The sequence below is a fragment of the Salvelinus fontinalis genome, chromosome 36 (assembly GCF_029448725.1).
Source record: "Salvelinus fontinalis isolate EN_2023a chromosome 36, ASM2944872v1, whole genome shotgun sequence".
Lineage (NCBI taxonomy): Eukaryota > Metazoa > Chordata > Actinopteri > Salmoniformes > Salmonidae > Salvelinus > Salvelinus fontinalis.
The window spans coordinates 7557695-7573672 of NC_074700.1; the positions used below are offsets into that span (position 1 = coordinate 7557695).

The 15978-nt window shown below is 43.6% G+C and overlaps 2 protein-coding genes across 3 annotated transcripts in view; one reads left to right on the forward strand and one right to left on the reverse strand.

Moving 5' to 3' along the window:
- LOC129835132 (protein phosphatase 3 catalytic subunit alpha-like) overlaps positions 1 to 15978 on the reverse strand; it is a 107782-nt gene that overhangs the window by 81185 nt on the left and 10619 nt on the right. The gene's annotated exons all lie outside the window — the stretch shown is intronic.
- LOC129835131 (B-cell scaffold protein with ankyrin repeats-like) overlaps positions 14803 to 15978 on the forward strand; it is a 54511-nt gene continuing 53335 nt past the window's right edge. The window contains exon 1 of the mRNA XM_055900531.1: positions 14803 to 14882. Coding sequence (XP_055756506.1) covers positions 14846 to 14882 — 37 coding nt within the window. The 5' untranslated portion in view covers positions 14803 to 14845. The remainder of the gene's footprint in view (positions 14883 to 15978) is intronic.

Here is a 15978-nt window from a genome sequence, read left to right on the forward strand (position 1 = left end):
CAACACGACATAACATTGCGACTCAGTGGCTAACTAACTTGCTAGTCGCTAACTGTAGCAAGATCTCCTGCACTGTAGTGTCTCCCTAACTGTAGCATCTCCTCAGCTAAAAAGCCTAGCCAGCCGACTGACAGCCACTGAAGAAGATGCTAGTTCCCTGGTTGTGGTGTCGGGCTGAGGCCTGCCTCCCCCCTGTGCCGTGACACAGGATTAGCTGTCATTAGAGCCAGGGAACTGTAGTCACTTTCAAAGCGTAGCCGAGAGGGAACAAAGCAGGAGTCTGGGAGGACAGGGAAAACAGGGTTTTACTGGAGTAGGCACATTTAACTAAACTGCTGCTAAAGCCTGTATAGGAAGCTTTCATTCAGCTGGAAAATGCTAGTGCATTTAATGCTAATTACTATAACAGGATACACTTACTCTGAACCCAGTGTTATCAAAGGAGACATGTACATATCCTCCAACCCTCTGTTTCAAAATGGATTTGAAGTCAACGTTCAACAGTATGCTATAAAATGTCAACAAAGTCTATAAAAAAGACGTGCGTGTATATTGCTACGCTAATCATGTATATCGCTGCGCTACGCTAAACATGTATATTGTTACGCTACGCGAATCATGTATATTGCCACGCTACGCTAATCATGTATATTGGTGTCAGTGGTTGGTTTGTTCATTTATCCTTCATTTATCTACAAGGTCATTTCATTTGAGACCACACCCCTCTGAAGGACTATTGGGGCATGTTTTGCTCCTCTCTCCTCTCCCGCCAGACCAGACAGTGAACATTGAAGGCCAGACTGGAGGAAACTGGAGAGAATGTTCGGATAAAGCTCTCGACTCGAACCTGGCTGGGCCCTGCATACAAGAAGCACTTTTGTCTCCCTCCACTGCAACTCTCCATCATCCTGTCAACTCGACCCGGCCTGCGTTTAGAGGAGGCTGACGACACCGTTCTGTAGAGGAGAACACGTGTCCGCACTAACCCCGCTGGAGAGTTCCCCTGTGGCCAGACGGCCACTTTACAAAGCGGCCCTTGTTGTTGGCGGGTTGTTCGACGCACCGACAGTGACATTCAGAAGGACGGCAACTCGCCACAGAACAAGGTGCAGATCGTCTGCTGATGCTTCTGCGTGGTGTTGAGTAACACTTAGAAGAGAAGTTGTCAAGATGAGTTAACTTGACTCAGTCTGAAATGTCTTGTGTTTATTTTGGAGGGGTACCAGATTTATGAGCCTTGTTTCATTGACCCAGATAAAAAAATTAAAACAACTCCTGGATTTAATGTATCTTATATCAAGATTCATGATCAATTGATTTCATCAACATGGTTTAAGATTTCCCTTTTATCATAATTTTTGAAATTTCTGTCAGGTGCTGTAGACGTTTGTAATCGTACATTTCTTTATTTCTAATCCTTGAAAATCGGGTCTACTTGGTTCATTTAGTCAGAGTTTGTGAAACTCTCTGAAGAATGACGACAACATTAGAAAAGTTTGGTGTCAAATAGCTTTCTCGATATTCTTTCTCGTGGACTTTCTCTGAGATTGATGCCACTGTGTGCGTGCTGAGAGGATGCTTTGAGCAGTGCTGCAGGCACGACTATGGTTTCAGACCCAAGGCTTGACCAAGCATTCCAGTGAGTGACCCTGAAGTCTACACATCCATATAAAGAAATCTGACATGACATGCTATCATTGAAGACCTCAAAGGCTATACATCACAACAGAACAACACGGTATTCTCCCTCTTTTCTCTCCTTTCTCGACATGGTGATATATCTTTTGAAAAGGAATCAATATATCATATGATTGATGTGTTGAGTCAGGTGGTCCTTTTTACTCAGCATACAACGCACAACCAATTAAATGTTTATAGGTGTGTTTTTCCCTAATAACAAGCCATAACAAGTCTAATTGATCAGAAGAACAGGTCTGATCCAATTGTATAAACACTGAAATGAGTAGGCCTAATGCCAAAATTGCTCAAACAAGTCTAACCCGCTTTCCGTGTTTTTTTTACTCACAGCTTGCCTTCTGAAAAAAATATGCCTCAACAGGCGCGTTGATCGCACCTCCCGAGGAGAGGAGCACTCAGCTCGCTGGCAGCCCAAGACGTTGGCATTTCTAGAATGCAATTACTTGACAGATACCAAGGGGATGAGTCTGGTCTATTTATGCCCCCCCATACAGCCCCATCCCTATCCATACCACGGGTGCAGTGAGTTGACCCATATAAAACTGGGCTTGAACTGTAGATTACATTCCTAATCATTAATTAAAGTTCTGTCCCATACCGGAGTGCTTTAGCTATATTTTAATGGAGCGCTTTGGCTATATTGAAGGCAGGGGTTATGTAGGTTGGGGGAGTTGGACCAAATAAGGCATTTCATCTATGCAAGGGTGGTAATCTGAATTGACATTAGCACAGGTGAAAATGGACTAGTTGAGAGTATCAATAGGATTGTTACAATACGGTGATAATAGATACAGTATATGTGAGAAGGAGAGAGGGATGAAAAGAGAAAGCCTCCCAGACTGCGAGAGAATTCTGACTCAGCAGAGACGGGCCCCCCCCCCCCCCATCCTCTATGTCTGCTCTCTTCCCAGACCCAGCCGTTTGAGGGAGGGTCTGTATCTCATATCGGGGGCTTGTGACGAAGCTCCTGCGGTATCTGTTATTATATAACCCCTATAACCCCTTGAGCTAAAAGTGACCATCGCTGTAAATCAATCATCGGCCTTTACCGCCAGGCCTGACCTCCATATTGTAAAAATAGCGGTTCGGTTCTTCCCCTCTCTCTTTTTTTAAAAGATTGCTTGGTAACACATTATTAAAGCTCACCATCTGTGAGTGTTTACCAACCGAGGATATTAAACGTGGGAAATGGCGTAATTCGGAAATCTGTTTGTACCGAGAGGTCTATCCACGTGCCCTATCTCGTGTGGGGAGGGGGGCTGTCCTACCCTGTGAGGGGCAGTGAGGTCCAGGAGACAGCAGGTTGACCGGTCAGGCCGTGCCCTCCTTTCCCCTGTGTTATTTAGGTCATTTGGCTGGGTCAGGTCCACTTGAGGCTGAGCCAGCCAGCCAGGGAATTGGTCATGCAGCAAGAGACCTGCCATGATGGCCTGAAGGTGTCCAGTAAGGGCCAGAGATGATCAATATCCAGTAAATGGCATACTCTGTACCTTATCAAGTTGTGCCTGTTGGTGGCCCGGGTTTACACAAAATGTGTCACTGTATTTGAAATGTATACCTTGCTTCAGAATATCTTTATTTGAAAAATGATTTTGGATTGGTTTGAGGCGCAAGGCAAGATTTAAAGAGGCCATAGCCAAGTGTCTTGAACTACTTCCTTTATTATTGTAATCCACCAACACTGGGCTTCCTTTGGCATACCCTGCTCCACACTCCATTAGAATGACCACAACTGGGGGTCAACAACATGGCAATGAGGGCAGGTGGCAGAGGTCTGCTACCCGACCAGAGCCCGACAGACTCCGACATTATACATAGGGTTAGGGCCGGGTAGGTCCTGTTTTTTCATCACCAACTAGGGTACGGGCTGGGCTCGGATATCACTAAATTGTTCACTAACATTTTGAAGCTGAGACATTTGCTTGTGCTCTGCCGCACTGTACGGTGATATTTGACTAAGATCAGAACATGGTGTCAGAAGTGCTTCTACCTTATCAAATATAAGACAGGAGAGATAATTTCACGGAAAATAATAATGTTCCTTGAGTTTTGTCTGTTTAGAGTGAGCAAAAGTAGCTAACGGCTCTCTCATGTCTCGTCAATGAGCAGAGCAGCCCGAGCGGAGCCGTTGCTATGGATACTTACCGCTACAGAGTCGCCATGAGCAGAGCCCATGCAGAACGAGAAGTGCGCAGGGAGCGAGTGGCAGACAGAGAGGAGCAGCTAATGAATTTCCTAACAGAGAAAGTTAGTTCTGATCTCGGCTTTCGGGCAGGGCCTGGGCTTTAAATTGGGCAGAAGCAAAATCGGGCCTGGGTAGGACAGGGCCTGAACGTCGCGGGCATAGGTAGGGCTCGGGCTTCAAGTTCATACCCGTGCAGGGGTTTAGGAGGTGGTGGGGGATTTGCTCTTCTGCAGACCTACACATATGGCGGCTCAGATGCACTTCAGAGATATACTATCTGCCAAACGGAGTAGCTGATTTATATCTCGATTTGGACGTCCCAAAAGGCCCAGCAGCATTCCTCCTGAGGGATCAGGTAACGGTCTATACAGGGAGGGATCATTGGAAGATTTTTCCCCCGCTGATGCAACATGGTGGCTAGAATAGCGGTCTAGATCTATCTATACGCGGAGTTAGGCCTACGGCAGGATGGGAGTTTCCCCCTGCAACATGTGGGCTACAATAGTTCAGCGTTCAGTCACAGAGCAAAGAAGTCACTCAATAAAAGATAAAACAACAGTATGAGAGGCAGATGGTGACCCAGAGAGTAGTATTATCCAGCTCAGCTGTTTCAACAAGGGCACCGCATAATCACAGAATCGCTTCACCAAAAACAAATAGAAAAATAGCAGATAGAGAGACAGACTTAGAATGAAACAGAGAAGCATAATGAGAGCAAGTTTGACAGAGAGATACAAACGTCAACGTTGCTAGCAAAGATATCAGAGAGCTTGATAACACACTTCAGTTAGATGACGGAGGGAAGGACACAGAGAGTCGGTCGAGTTCACAGTAGATATGTGGCAAGCCGCATTGCCATTCCCTCAACCTTCCCAAAGACTGGGTGGGGGCTGGGGGAACGTGATAGGCTGCACCATACGGTGGAGCCGTACAAGAGCTGCCAAAAAGGACAACAAACAGTGAGCATGTACGTGTGTAACTAGGGTGTGCCGCAGAATTCATTACAAACAACGAAGCTCGTCTTCTCTGCTACAACGTCCCACACTTTGATGACTGTTTGACTTTGGTTTGTTTGTGGGTGTTTAGCGTATCGTTTTTTAAATTATGCTATTTACATGTCACACAACATTTTACATTTACATTACGTTTAAAAAAAATGATGCCGTATGTATGATAATTAATTGAGGACCTGTCTAAGACTTATGATGATGATACATCATGTGTGTGTGTGTGTGTGGGGGGGGGGGGGGGGGGGGGGACGACATACCCAGAAACAGAATGTTGAAATCAACAACATACCCAAACGATGTTCAAAAACACAGCCACAAAAACAAATCTACAGGCCTAGAACTGACAGAATGTCGCTTCTTCAACGGAGGCATTCTTTTGAGTTAAAGTTCCTACAACACATCATCAATGCAAAGCTAAACAGGACATGGGAGGCCATCTTTGTGGTAGGGAGGGAGGCAGCTCCACGCTAGACAAACCAAAATGCAGCTAGGGTGGTATTCATTAGGGCATAGAACAGAAAACATTTTGCAACAGAAAACCAAAATGAGCATTTGTTATTGGACAAGTCCTGGTAATCCTTCCCTGTTTCAGTCTGTTTTCTGCTGTTTGGTGCCGAATGAACACACCCCATGATTTAGGACACACTGCCCCTCCTGTTAACGATCTCCTTCAGGGCATTAGGATGATTTAAAGGCTATGCTGATTGGTCAATCAAATATATGGCCCCCAGTCTGTCGCTCTTCTGACAGGCACAAAATCAACTGGGACACAGTCAGACAGACAGACACACTATCTTTTTTAACAGTCTGGCTGGCCTCCGGTGTTAGGTAACAGTGGATAGCGCCGGAGCTATTGACATCTGTTTGTGATCTGATAGCACCTGACTACGCACCGTTTTAGCTTGGTCACTTGTATTTGTAGAACAACTTGACTTGCATGCTAAAGTCTTACGTTGCATTGCGACAGCATCTTCATGCGTTACAACAGTTGGCCTTGAGTAAAATGTTACCGAAATGTTTATGCGGTATCTTTGTTTACGAACCACTGCCAACACACATGTAACAAGGACTGAAGACACCCAACAGTGAGATGAGTCAACCTTTTGTTTTTTGTTTTTTACACAGTATCAAAAGCTATTCTGCGATTCTGTGAAAAAGAAGAGACGTTCAGAGTAAACACTACTCTACAGAGTAGACACTACAGAGTAGACACTTCGAGTAGACACTTCGAGCCCCTACAGTACCACCAGTAAACAATGGCCAGCTTTCAATAGCTTTTGAACAGACAGGCAGATAAGCGGACAGGCAGACAGACCGACTCAGCCACACACACAAACAAACAGTGCTCAGTCACGACTCTGGCTCCGGTCAGACTCCTCTGCAGTAGGTTTTTCACAGAGCAGAGCATAGCGGTCTGGACAGCTAGCCTCCCTCCCCCCCTCTCCTCCATGTGGGCGTGTGTGACTGAGTGGCCTGCCATGCAGCCACAGCTCTGAGGCCAGCTTCAAACCCCTTTCTGCCTGGCTGGCTCCTCTCTTCCACAGCCAGGCCTGTTCAGTCACTGAATGCTGGTCAGCTCTGTCTCTGTAGAGGTAAGGATGGCTGTGAAGCTGATTCTTTGACATGAATGACAGGTAAATGTTGATCGATTCAGACAAAACCAGAGCCTTTATGAAATGACAGAAAAATAGCCCAAAAATATGTTGAATTAGTTACATGTGGGACATTTGTATAGACTAGCCGTATACCTTTTTAAATGAACATAACAAAAAAAACGATATTTTCCAATGACAATACAGTATAAACATATGAACAGAAAGTACTGCCTACAAATGTGCATAGTCAAGCGTGTGGAGTGTAGAGCTTAACACACCTGTGGATGGGGTGGAGGGTTAATTTTCAGCCAGGCGCTCTATAATTAACATGGGTAAATGTGTGTAAATAAACCTAGAGTCCTTGATTCGCTAGCTGTAGTCGCTAGGCTAGTCCACCAACCAGGAACAGTATGAAAACATCAGAGAAATGTCTTCCTGGGCTGTAGTTTCACTGCAGGATCGATTAGTTGGCCAGCTAGCTTTGGTAAACACTCATGTAGCTAGAACTCTTTCTTTAATGCTTCATAGAAAGGCTATAAAGTTTAAATAAGGGTTAGAGTGTATTGAGTCACGTTGCCATGACTACTTTAATACCTCTTTGTATGAGCAAGGAAATGTGAACAGTTGCTGTGTCGATACTATCGATTGCTTTCTGCCGGAAAAGTTAACTGAACTGTGATTTACATTTATGTGGATATTGTGCTATTTATCAGACTCTATCCAAACTCATCCGGCATGTACTAAGGCAAGTAAATGACTATGCCCATAGACAACCAAGTTCTAGCAGAGGAATATTCCCCTTTGCCTAAATACCCACAGGGCCTTCGAAGGGCTCCTATTTCATAATGGAAACCTGAACGTGACCGCGGGAGAAATAAAACACATAGTAAAAGAACATCAAACTCAATCCCAGTTAAAGCCTGAAGACCCCGGGAGAGTGTAGAGCGCGAGTGTGACGCCATCTTGAATTGCTCTGGTACCAAAGCTAGGCCTTAACGACACGCCAAACCCAACCCTCTGCTTTACCACTTCCAGTTGGGAAGCATACTAACATGGAACCTAAACATCTGCCTCTTTCCCTATGACTTAAAAGGATCCGTTTTAAAAGGAGATCCGTTTTAAAAGGAGAGACATGGCAACAAATTCCACTTTGAAATGAGTGTTCTACTATAGGTAGCCTTTCTTGCAATCAAATGACCAAATCTCCCTCTAGTGGCCTCATGGGTGGAATGTTATTTTCCTAATTTCATAATTAATCAACATTATTTTTTTTAAACTTGCAGAAAATCTGGTGTTTCTATGTCAAACAGTTTTGTTATATTTCAGTCTCCTGTGATGTATATAAAGTGTAACATTGGGATGCAAACTCAAAATGTAATACATTTCAACTATATCTGACATGGTACAGGTGCCTTCTTTTTTTAAGCCCATAACCATGTGTGTGAGAGGTATACTTTGGTTTCAAAGATTTGTTTATGACTACCAGGAAACATTCTGTGTGACCCTAATTTAGCCCACTGCAGTAAAAGGTTATTAAATGCAACACTTTCCCTCCATTTTGAACTTCACCTTCCAAGTGTCAGAAGAAACCTCCCTTGGAAACTCCTTACATACTCCTCTAGGCCAAGGGAGTGTTCAATCTCTTCAGGTCCTGAAGCCTTAGTTACTAGGGAGTGTTCAATCTCTTCAGGTCCTGAAGCCTTAGTTACTAGGGAGTTTTCAATCTCTTCAGGTCCTGAAGCCTCAGTTACTAGCAGACAATTTTTTTTCCCAGGCCAACACCTTCTGCTTCACACTACTGGAAGGCTTGATGATTGATATATGGTATGAGAGGTAGAATACTCCCTTCTGTGTCTAACATTCCACAGCCGTGCCGACATGGTGCTGGAAGCCCTGCAACATCCCTCTCTGACTCGAGCTTTCCCTTTCTCCGCTACTTTCCCTTTCTCCGTACAGCTGGCTTTTCACATGTCCCTCGCATTTAAAGAGAAAACGGGAATGGCGACCTTTCACAGCAGACCCCTGTGTGTGTGTGTGTGTGTGTGTGTGTGTGTGTGTGTGTGTGTGTGTGTGTGTGTGTGTGTGTGTGTGTGTGTGTGTGTGTGTGTGTGTGTGTGTGTGTGTGTGTGTGTGTACACTCTGTGTGTATAAGTGAGTGAGTGAAAGTATGTGTGTGTGTGACACGCTGAAGCATGCTCGCTTACGCTGCAGGAGCTTGTCCCACCCATCAGGGTCTAACCTAGTGGTATGTTGTTACCACATAACACATTCCCCCACTTCAGAAACAGTGAGTATGATAACACTGCAGTGTTAGCCTAGAGGTAGACCTTGGCTTACAGCACCAGATGGTCTGGAATCCCCCATTTCCCTTGAAACCAAAATAGTATTGTTTCGTTTTGTGGGGGTCTGTGGGGGCTCCTGCTGCCAAAACGCGTGTTTTGCAAACTGACATGATGCCAACTGACGACTCATGTTCTCCTAGGCCTCAGAGCATATTAGATTTTCCCTGAAAATGAAAAAGGGACATGCTGCCAACTCCAGAGACGTGTCTTATGTGTTGAGAGGGAAGTTTATCAAATACCTCAGCTCGTATTGTGTCATGCATTCTCAGGGCTCACTCAAACGTATCTTTGGTGGGAATGGGTAAACCCTGCCCTTCCACATGTTAATAAATAACACAGGTTAGCACACAACATTAGCTGGCATTGAATAGGCTTGCTGTGTGCATGCTGTCCAGTGTGTACGGTCTGAGCCACCCAGATAAGGCAGAGAGGGGATGCATGTTTTCATGTGGACTCGCACAGATACAGTATCTATGTGTGTGTGTGTATGTGTATGTGTATGTGTATGTGTGTGTGTGTGTGTGTGTGTGTGTGTGTGTGTGTGTGTGTGTGTGTGTGTGTGTGTATGTGTATGTGTGTGTGTGTGTGTGTGTGTGTGTGTGTGTGTGTGTGTCCATCAGCCTTCTACGACTGCATGCACGTCCTTGCTATATGTGTTGGAGTGTGAAAGGTGGCTCGTACAGAAAGCAGCTTTTTTCTGCCGCATTAGGGGCCTATGCTTGAAGCCCTTCCGGCTCCAATAAGGCCTCTGTGTGTGCATTCCCACTGTGTATTTACACTTGTAGTAGACATCCTATTGATTGATCTGGGACTCTGCTGCTGCCGGTCCTAGAGGGAAATCTAATGACACGCAACTGTCGCTACTCCAAACTGACTGATGCGGTTAGCCCCATGGCTAACAAAGGGAGTGCATGAAGCACTGCCAGCCACAGTAACTGGAGACATTAAATGCACGTTTGAGAAAGAGGACAGACACTTTACCACATCAAGTGTACTAGAGCTGGGAATTGCCAGGGACCTCATGATACGAGATTATCACGATACTTAGGTGCCGATACAATAGGTACTGCGATTCTCACGATTCCATATGTATTGTGATTCGATACTGCAATTTTATTGCGATTCAACGTTCCAAATATATTGCTCACTATATGTCTGCTGCAGAGTGACAGAGAGCAGGAGAAAATGAGTTTAGATCAATCATGGGTATAAAAGTGCTGAAAACAAAATGGCTTACTATTTAAAAATAAGATGGAAAACAAGCTATGATGGGAAAATACTTGGAGTTTTGGTGCAGGTACAGCCGACTAGCGCAAAAACAATATTGCGATATTATCAAAAATAACATAGCGATACGTAACTCGACTTTACCCCCCATCACGATAGCATAAAGTACAGGGCAAGGGAGATAACTGCTGTTGGGTATGACGAGCAAGGCAAGCCACATGAGCTAAAAGCTAAAAAAACTAATCGATGTGGCCCACATAACAGTAGGGCTTTCCCAATGTCACCGACTCCATGGAGTTTGGTGGTAGAATAGAGCTATCGATAAAAGTAAAAATATTATCAGCATGAAAACCTCAGAACACAGGCATATTATCACAGGCGACTGGTTGAGTGGTACAAATTTCACAGACAACTTTTCGGGGCTCAATTTCTATGTCGATCTACAGCGCTAAAGCGTAGTGTTTTAACTACAATAAAATGTGTTAACCCCACTGACCTAAAATGTTAAGTTGTACAAACGTGTATATTACAATGAATGTAACTCATCTTTTTAAGTTTAAACAAGGAACATTTGTATGGTGTAGTTATGTACGGTGCATTCGGAAAGTATTCAGACCTCTTCCCTTTTCCCACATTTTGTTACGTTACAGCCTTAATCGAAAATGGATTCAATAAAAAAATCCTCAATCTACACACAATACCCCATAATGACAATGTGAAAACAGGTTTTTAGACATTTTTGCACATTTCTAAAATATAAAAACTAAAATACCATGTTACATAAGTATTCAGAACCTTTGCTATGAAACTCGAAATTGAGCTCAGGTACATCCTGTTTCCATTGGTCATCCTCGAGATGTTTCTACAATGTGATTGGAGTCCACCTGTGGTAAATTAAATTGATTGGACATGATTTGGAAAGGCACACACCTCTCTATATAAGGTCCCACAGTTGACAATGCATGTCAGAGCAAAAAACAAAAAACAAGTCATGAGGTTGAAGGAATTGTCGTAGAGCTCCGAGACCGAATCATGCATCCTCCGAAACATGACCGACCAAAACCGCGCTCCTTAACACTCGCCCGCTTAACCCGGAAGCCAGCCGTACCAATGTGTCGGAGGAAACACCTGCAAGCACCTAGCCCGCCACAAGGAGTTGCTAGAGCTCGATGAGACAAGTAAAGCCCCCCTGGCCAAACCCTCCCCTAACCCGGGTGACGCTAGGCCAATTGTGCGCGGTCCTATGGGACTCCCAGTCACGGCCGGTTGTGACACAACCTGGGATCGAAACCGGGTCTGTAGTGATGCCTCAAACACTGCGATGCAGTGCCTTAGATCGCTGCGCCACTCGGGAGGCCGGCCTCCATCATTCTTTAATGGAAGAAGTTTGGAACCATCAAGACTCTTCCTAGAGTTGGCCGCCCAGCCAAACTGAGCAATCGCGGGAGCTCTAGAGTTTCTCTGTGGAGATGGGAGAACCTTCCAGAAGGACAACCATCTCTGCAGCACTCCACCAATCAGGCCTTTATGGTAGAGTGGCCAGACGGAAGCCACTCCTCAGTAAATGTCACATGACAGCCGCTTGGAGTTTGCCAAAAGGCACCTAAATGACTCTCGGATCATGAGAAACAAGATTCTCTGGTCTTATGAAACCAAAATTGAACTCTTTGGCCTGAATGCCAAGCATCACGTCTGGAAGAACGTCCCTACGGTGAAACATGGTGGTGGCAGCATCATGCTGTGGGGGATGTTTTTCAGCGGCAGGGACTGGGAGACTAGTCAGGATCGAGGGAAAGATTAATGGAGCAAAGTACAGAGAGATCCTTGATGAAAACCTTCTCCAGAGCGCTCCGGACCTCAGACTGAGGCGAAGGTTCACCTTCCAACAGGAAAACGAACATAAACACACAGCCAAGACAATGCAGGAGTGGCTTTGGGACAAGTCTCTGAATGTCTTGAGTGACCCAGCCAGAACCCGGACTTGAACCCGATTGAAGAGCACTGGAGAGACCTGAAAATAGCTGTGTAGCGACGCTCCTCATTCAACCTGAACGAGCTTGAGAGGATCTGCAGAGAATAATGGGAGAAACTCCCCAAATACAGGTGTGCCAAGATTGTAGCGTCATACCCAAGAAGATTCGAGCATGTAATCGCTGCCAAAGGTGCTTCAACAAAGTACTGAGTAAAGGGTCTGAATACTTATGTAAATGTAATATTTTTTATACATTTTTTTTTATAAATGTGTAACATTTTCTACAAACCTGTTTTTGCTTTATCATTACGGGGGATTGTGTTTAGATTGAGAAGGGGAGGGAAACGATTTAATCAATTTAGGAATAAAAACAATTGAATACATTTTAGAATAAGGCTGTAATGTAACAAAATGTGGAAAAAGTCAAGGGGTCTGAATACTTTCCGAATGCCCTGTATGTCATTCTTTAATGTGGAGTTTGACGGAGATGAGTTTGTCAACTCAGGAACAAGGAAATGCCTCAGTGAGGTGAGAAGGCACCCATGACCTTTACATTATGAGAACACAGCACCTGGTGCCTTGCTTCAAAATGAGAAATGTAATAACACCGCATGAGATGCCATGTCAGTCAAGATTGAAAGACCCCCTCCCCACCCTATTTGAATCATTACTGAATAATAAATGGCCTCGTATAGAGTATATCTTAAATGCCCCCCCTCCCAAAAAAAATAAAAACATTTGATCTTCCTACTAGCACTGACATTGCTGAGAACTACTTTATCGAGGGAAAATATACTTCCTACTAATGCGATATGTGGTTGCTTCATCCAGCCCCAGCTATCTTAAGAGGAATGCACTAATTGTGAAGTCGCTCTGAATAAGAGCATCTGCTGACTAAAATGTAAATGTAAAATGTCATCTAAAAAAATGTATGTGATCAATAGAAATTCAAAAGGCATTGACTTGCACACAAACAAATTATATTATTGCTGTTTCCAGATCTACGCTAGGCTCGCTACATTTGTTCGGCCTGAATTAGCAAGATCACAGCCTAATGCATGGAGTCAGATTACACCCCCTGAGCAGATCTGCCTTTATCTCTTTATAAAGAGATGAATCTGGCCAAATCCACCCCTTTGCTGTGTCCTAAATCTACAACAGAGACTAATTCCTCTGTAATCTAATGAGCGACCAAGGTGCAGTAGTCCCTCAGGTTTACAACGGTAGTGAGTCTCCGAGTGTGTGTCGCGACGTCATGGACATTTGGGACATCCCTTTAAAAACCAATGTCACCCGATGCCAGAATGTATATATCAATACAGTACAACATGGAGAGGCTATCATTGCAGTCTTTGCAGTTTCATGACAAGTCATCAAGACAGTCAACAGCTGCATGTGACGTTTTTCAAGTACGAAAGGCAAAGCTCGGATCTCATCACTGATAATAATGTATCCTACAGTACCTTCAACAATTCCTGCAATCCCATTTAACCGGAGTCATTAGTCACACACACACCATAAGCATTCTGGAACCTATCCGCATGCCAAAGGGACACTGGAGGACTAAAGCCTTGTCCACATTGGCAGTTTGAAGTCACTCAAATCCAATTTTTTTGCATGTCCGATTCAAATCTGTTCTTTTTACTGCAGTTTGAACAGCCAAAGAACACATGGAGTCTGATACTTCAAGCCACATTTCAAACCACCTTTGTAAGAGGTTTCAAGTCAGATTCCTGGCCATGCGACTTAGTTGCCCTAAGTGGTTTTTAGACTATTATTTGTCTCCTAAGCTAACATATGCAATTTTTTTTAAAGATAAATTATCCTATCTATTTGATTTTGAATTTTAGGACCCCTTTAGGTATCGCCCGGCAAAATTGAATAACAGATTCATACATGGAAAAACAGATAGTCAAAAAACAAATGAAAAGGAAGTTTGTTTTAAAGTGTCTGTCCTATATCTGAGAGATATAAGAAAGATCAGAATAAAATTTTGGGGGGCACTAAACTACTTCCATAAAAAAATATTGTGGTACCGGGCTACCGAGTCTTGGAGAGCAAAACAACCGACATGTACATGGTTGTGATAGTCATACCTTTCCATAGAGCCCAAACTGTTCAGACTACAGATAGAAGTTAATGGATCAGCAGTACCGACTTCGGACGAGTCCCGTGACGCTTGTGGGGGTCATAGAAATAGAAAAACACCATTGTGCGAGTCTCATCTTTCCATAGAGCGATTCATATTAGTTTGATGACTGATTCTCGGGATGTCTCAAGACCTGACAAACGCCGCTGTAGCTCAGCCACCTTCCACAGCCATTGGTGGATGCGGTGGATTGAAATGCAGCCCATGCATAAAAACAGATATCTCTATCTTAGATGGATTTTGATGGGGATTTCTAGGGGGTCTGCAGTGTGAACAAGTCTTAAGAAACAGGCAGGTGCCAAAGGACGATTGAAAAGACTTGTTAAGTCTTGTGTCGGGCATACATCCACGAGGAATTGAACAAATGATCAATCAATTGATTTGATTTTGAGGCTGATTCAAATGACAAAGTAAAGAGAGAACAGGTTCGCTAGCCAGTTTAATGAATACAATCTGTCAGCATATGCCTTCTTCCATCTTTATTTGTTCAGCATGTTCCTCTGTCCTTGTAACCACCCAGTAAATGTTGACACTCTCTCTCTCATGTGTTTACCTACTCTTTTCATTGGGGTTACACTTAAAAGAGAGACACTAAAATGCTCCAATGGAGTACAGCAGCCAACAACAACCAACCAGGGGGAAATGTGTGTCAATCATCCAAGAAGCTATGGCAGCAAGCAGCTCTTCGGACCAAAACAGATACAGTATGCTTTTAACAACCTTTCTATTAAATATTTCTATTCTTTTTCTATTTTTCTCTCTGCATGGTTGGGAAGGGCCCATAAGTCCCATAAGAAACACTCATTTTTGTACTGTTTTGTGACAGTGCACTGAATGTAGAGAACACCGACATCTCTGTTTGGTTACCATGGTCTCTATCCAATCCATATTACATTATCAGCTGACAATCGATGATGTATGATAATACCATTATGTTCTCTGCTGCTGCCGTTATCGGTCACAAATGGTGCTCTTCATACCCCCTGTCTATCCTCGTCTTCCCAATTACCACCCTCTAGTGCCGCTTTTGTCGGACATAGGAAAAGTAAAGATAAGGAAATCTGGACATCTCTACAAAACACATTCATATGCTATTTCCCTGCTAATACCTTCAAAGACTGTTTATTTGAAAACCATTATTATATCCACTTGCGAGACATCAGATATTCCTTCATTTATCTGCATTTTAATCAAAATTAAGTTAGACATTGCCTTGTTCTGTTCAATGTTCTCTAACTATATATAGTACTCTAAACATCCCAATTCATGTTGTTAAGTTCAAAAGTATACACAATAAAAATCGCTGACACCATTCAAACCAAAGAGGGTTCGGAACTTTAAAAGACAATTATTTACATTTACATTTAAGTCATTTAGCAGACGCTCTTATCCAGAGCGACTTACAAATTGGTGCATTCACCTTATGATATCCGACAATTATCTCAGAATCATCTTTTTGCAGACAGAACTTTATACTGTAGTCCTAAACTCTCAACCTAGTAAATGGTGATTAGCTAATTAACCACTTTTGTTAACAATTAAAATACTGTCCTGTATGTGTGTATTGAAAGACAATGATTTTTTTATTTTTTATTTTTTTATATATGAATGTATTTATTTTTATTTCTCAGAAGGGCCAAATAAAAGCACTCGCACACACACACACACACACACACACACACACACACACACACACACACACACACACACACACACACACACACACACACACACACACACACACACACACACACACACACACACACACACACACACACACACACACCCACCAACCTGAAA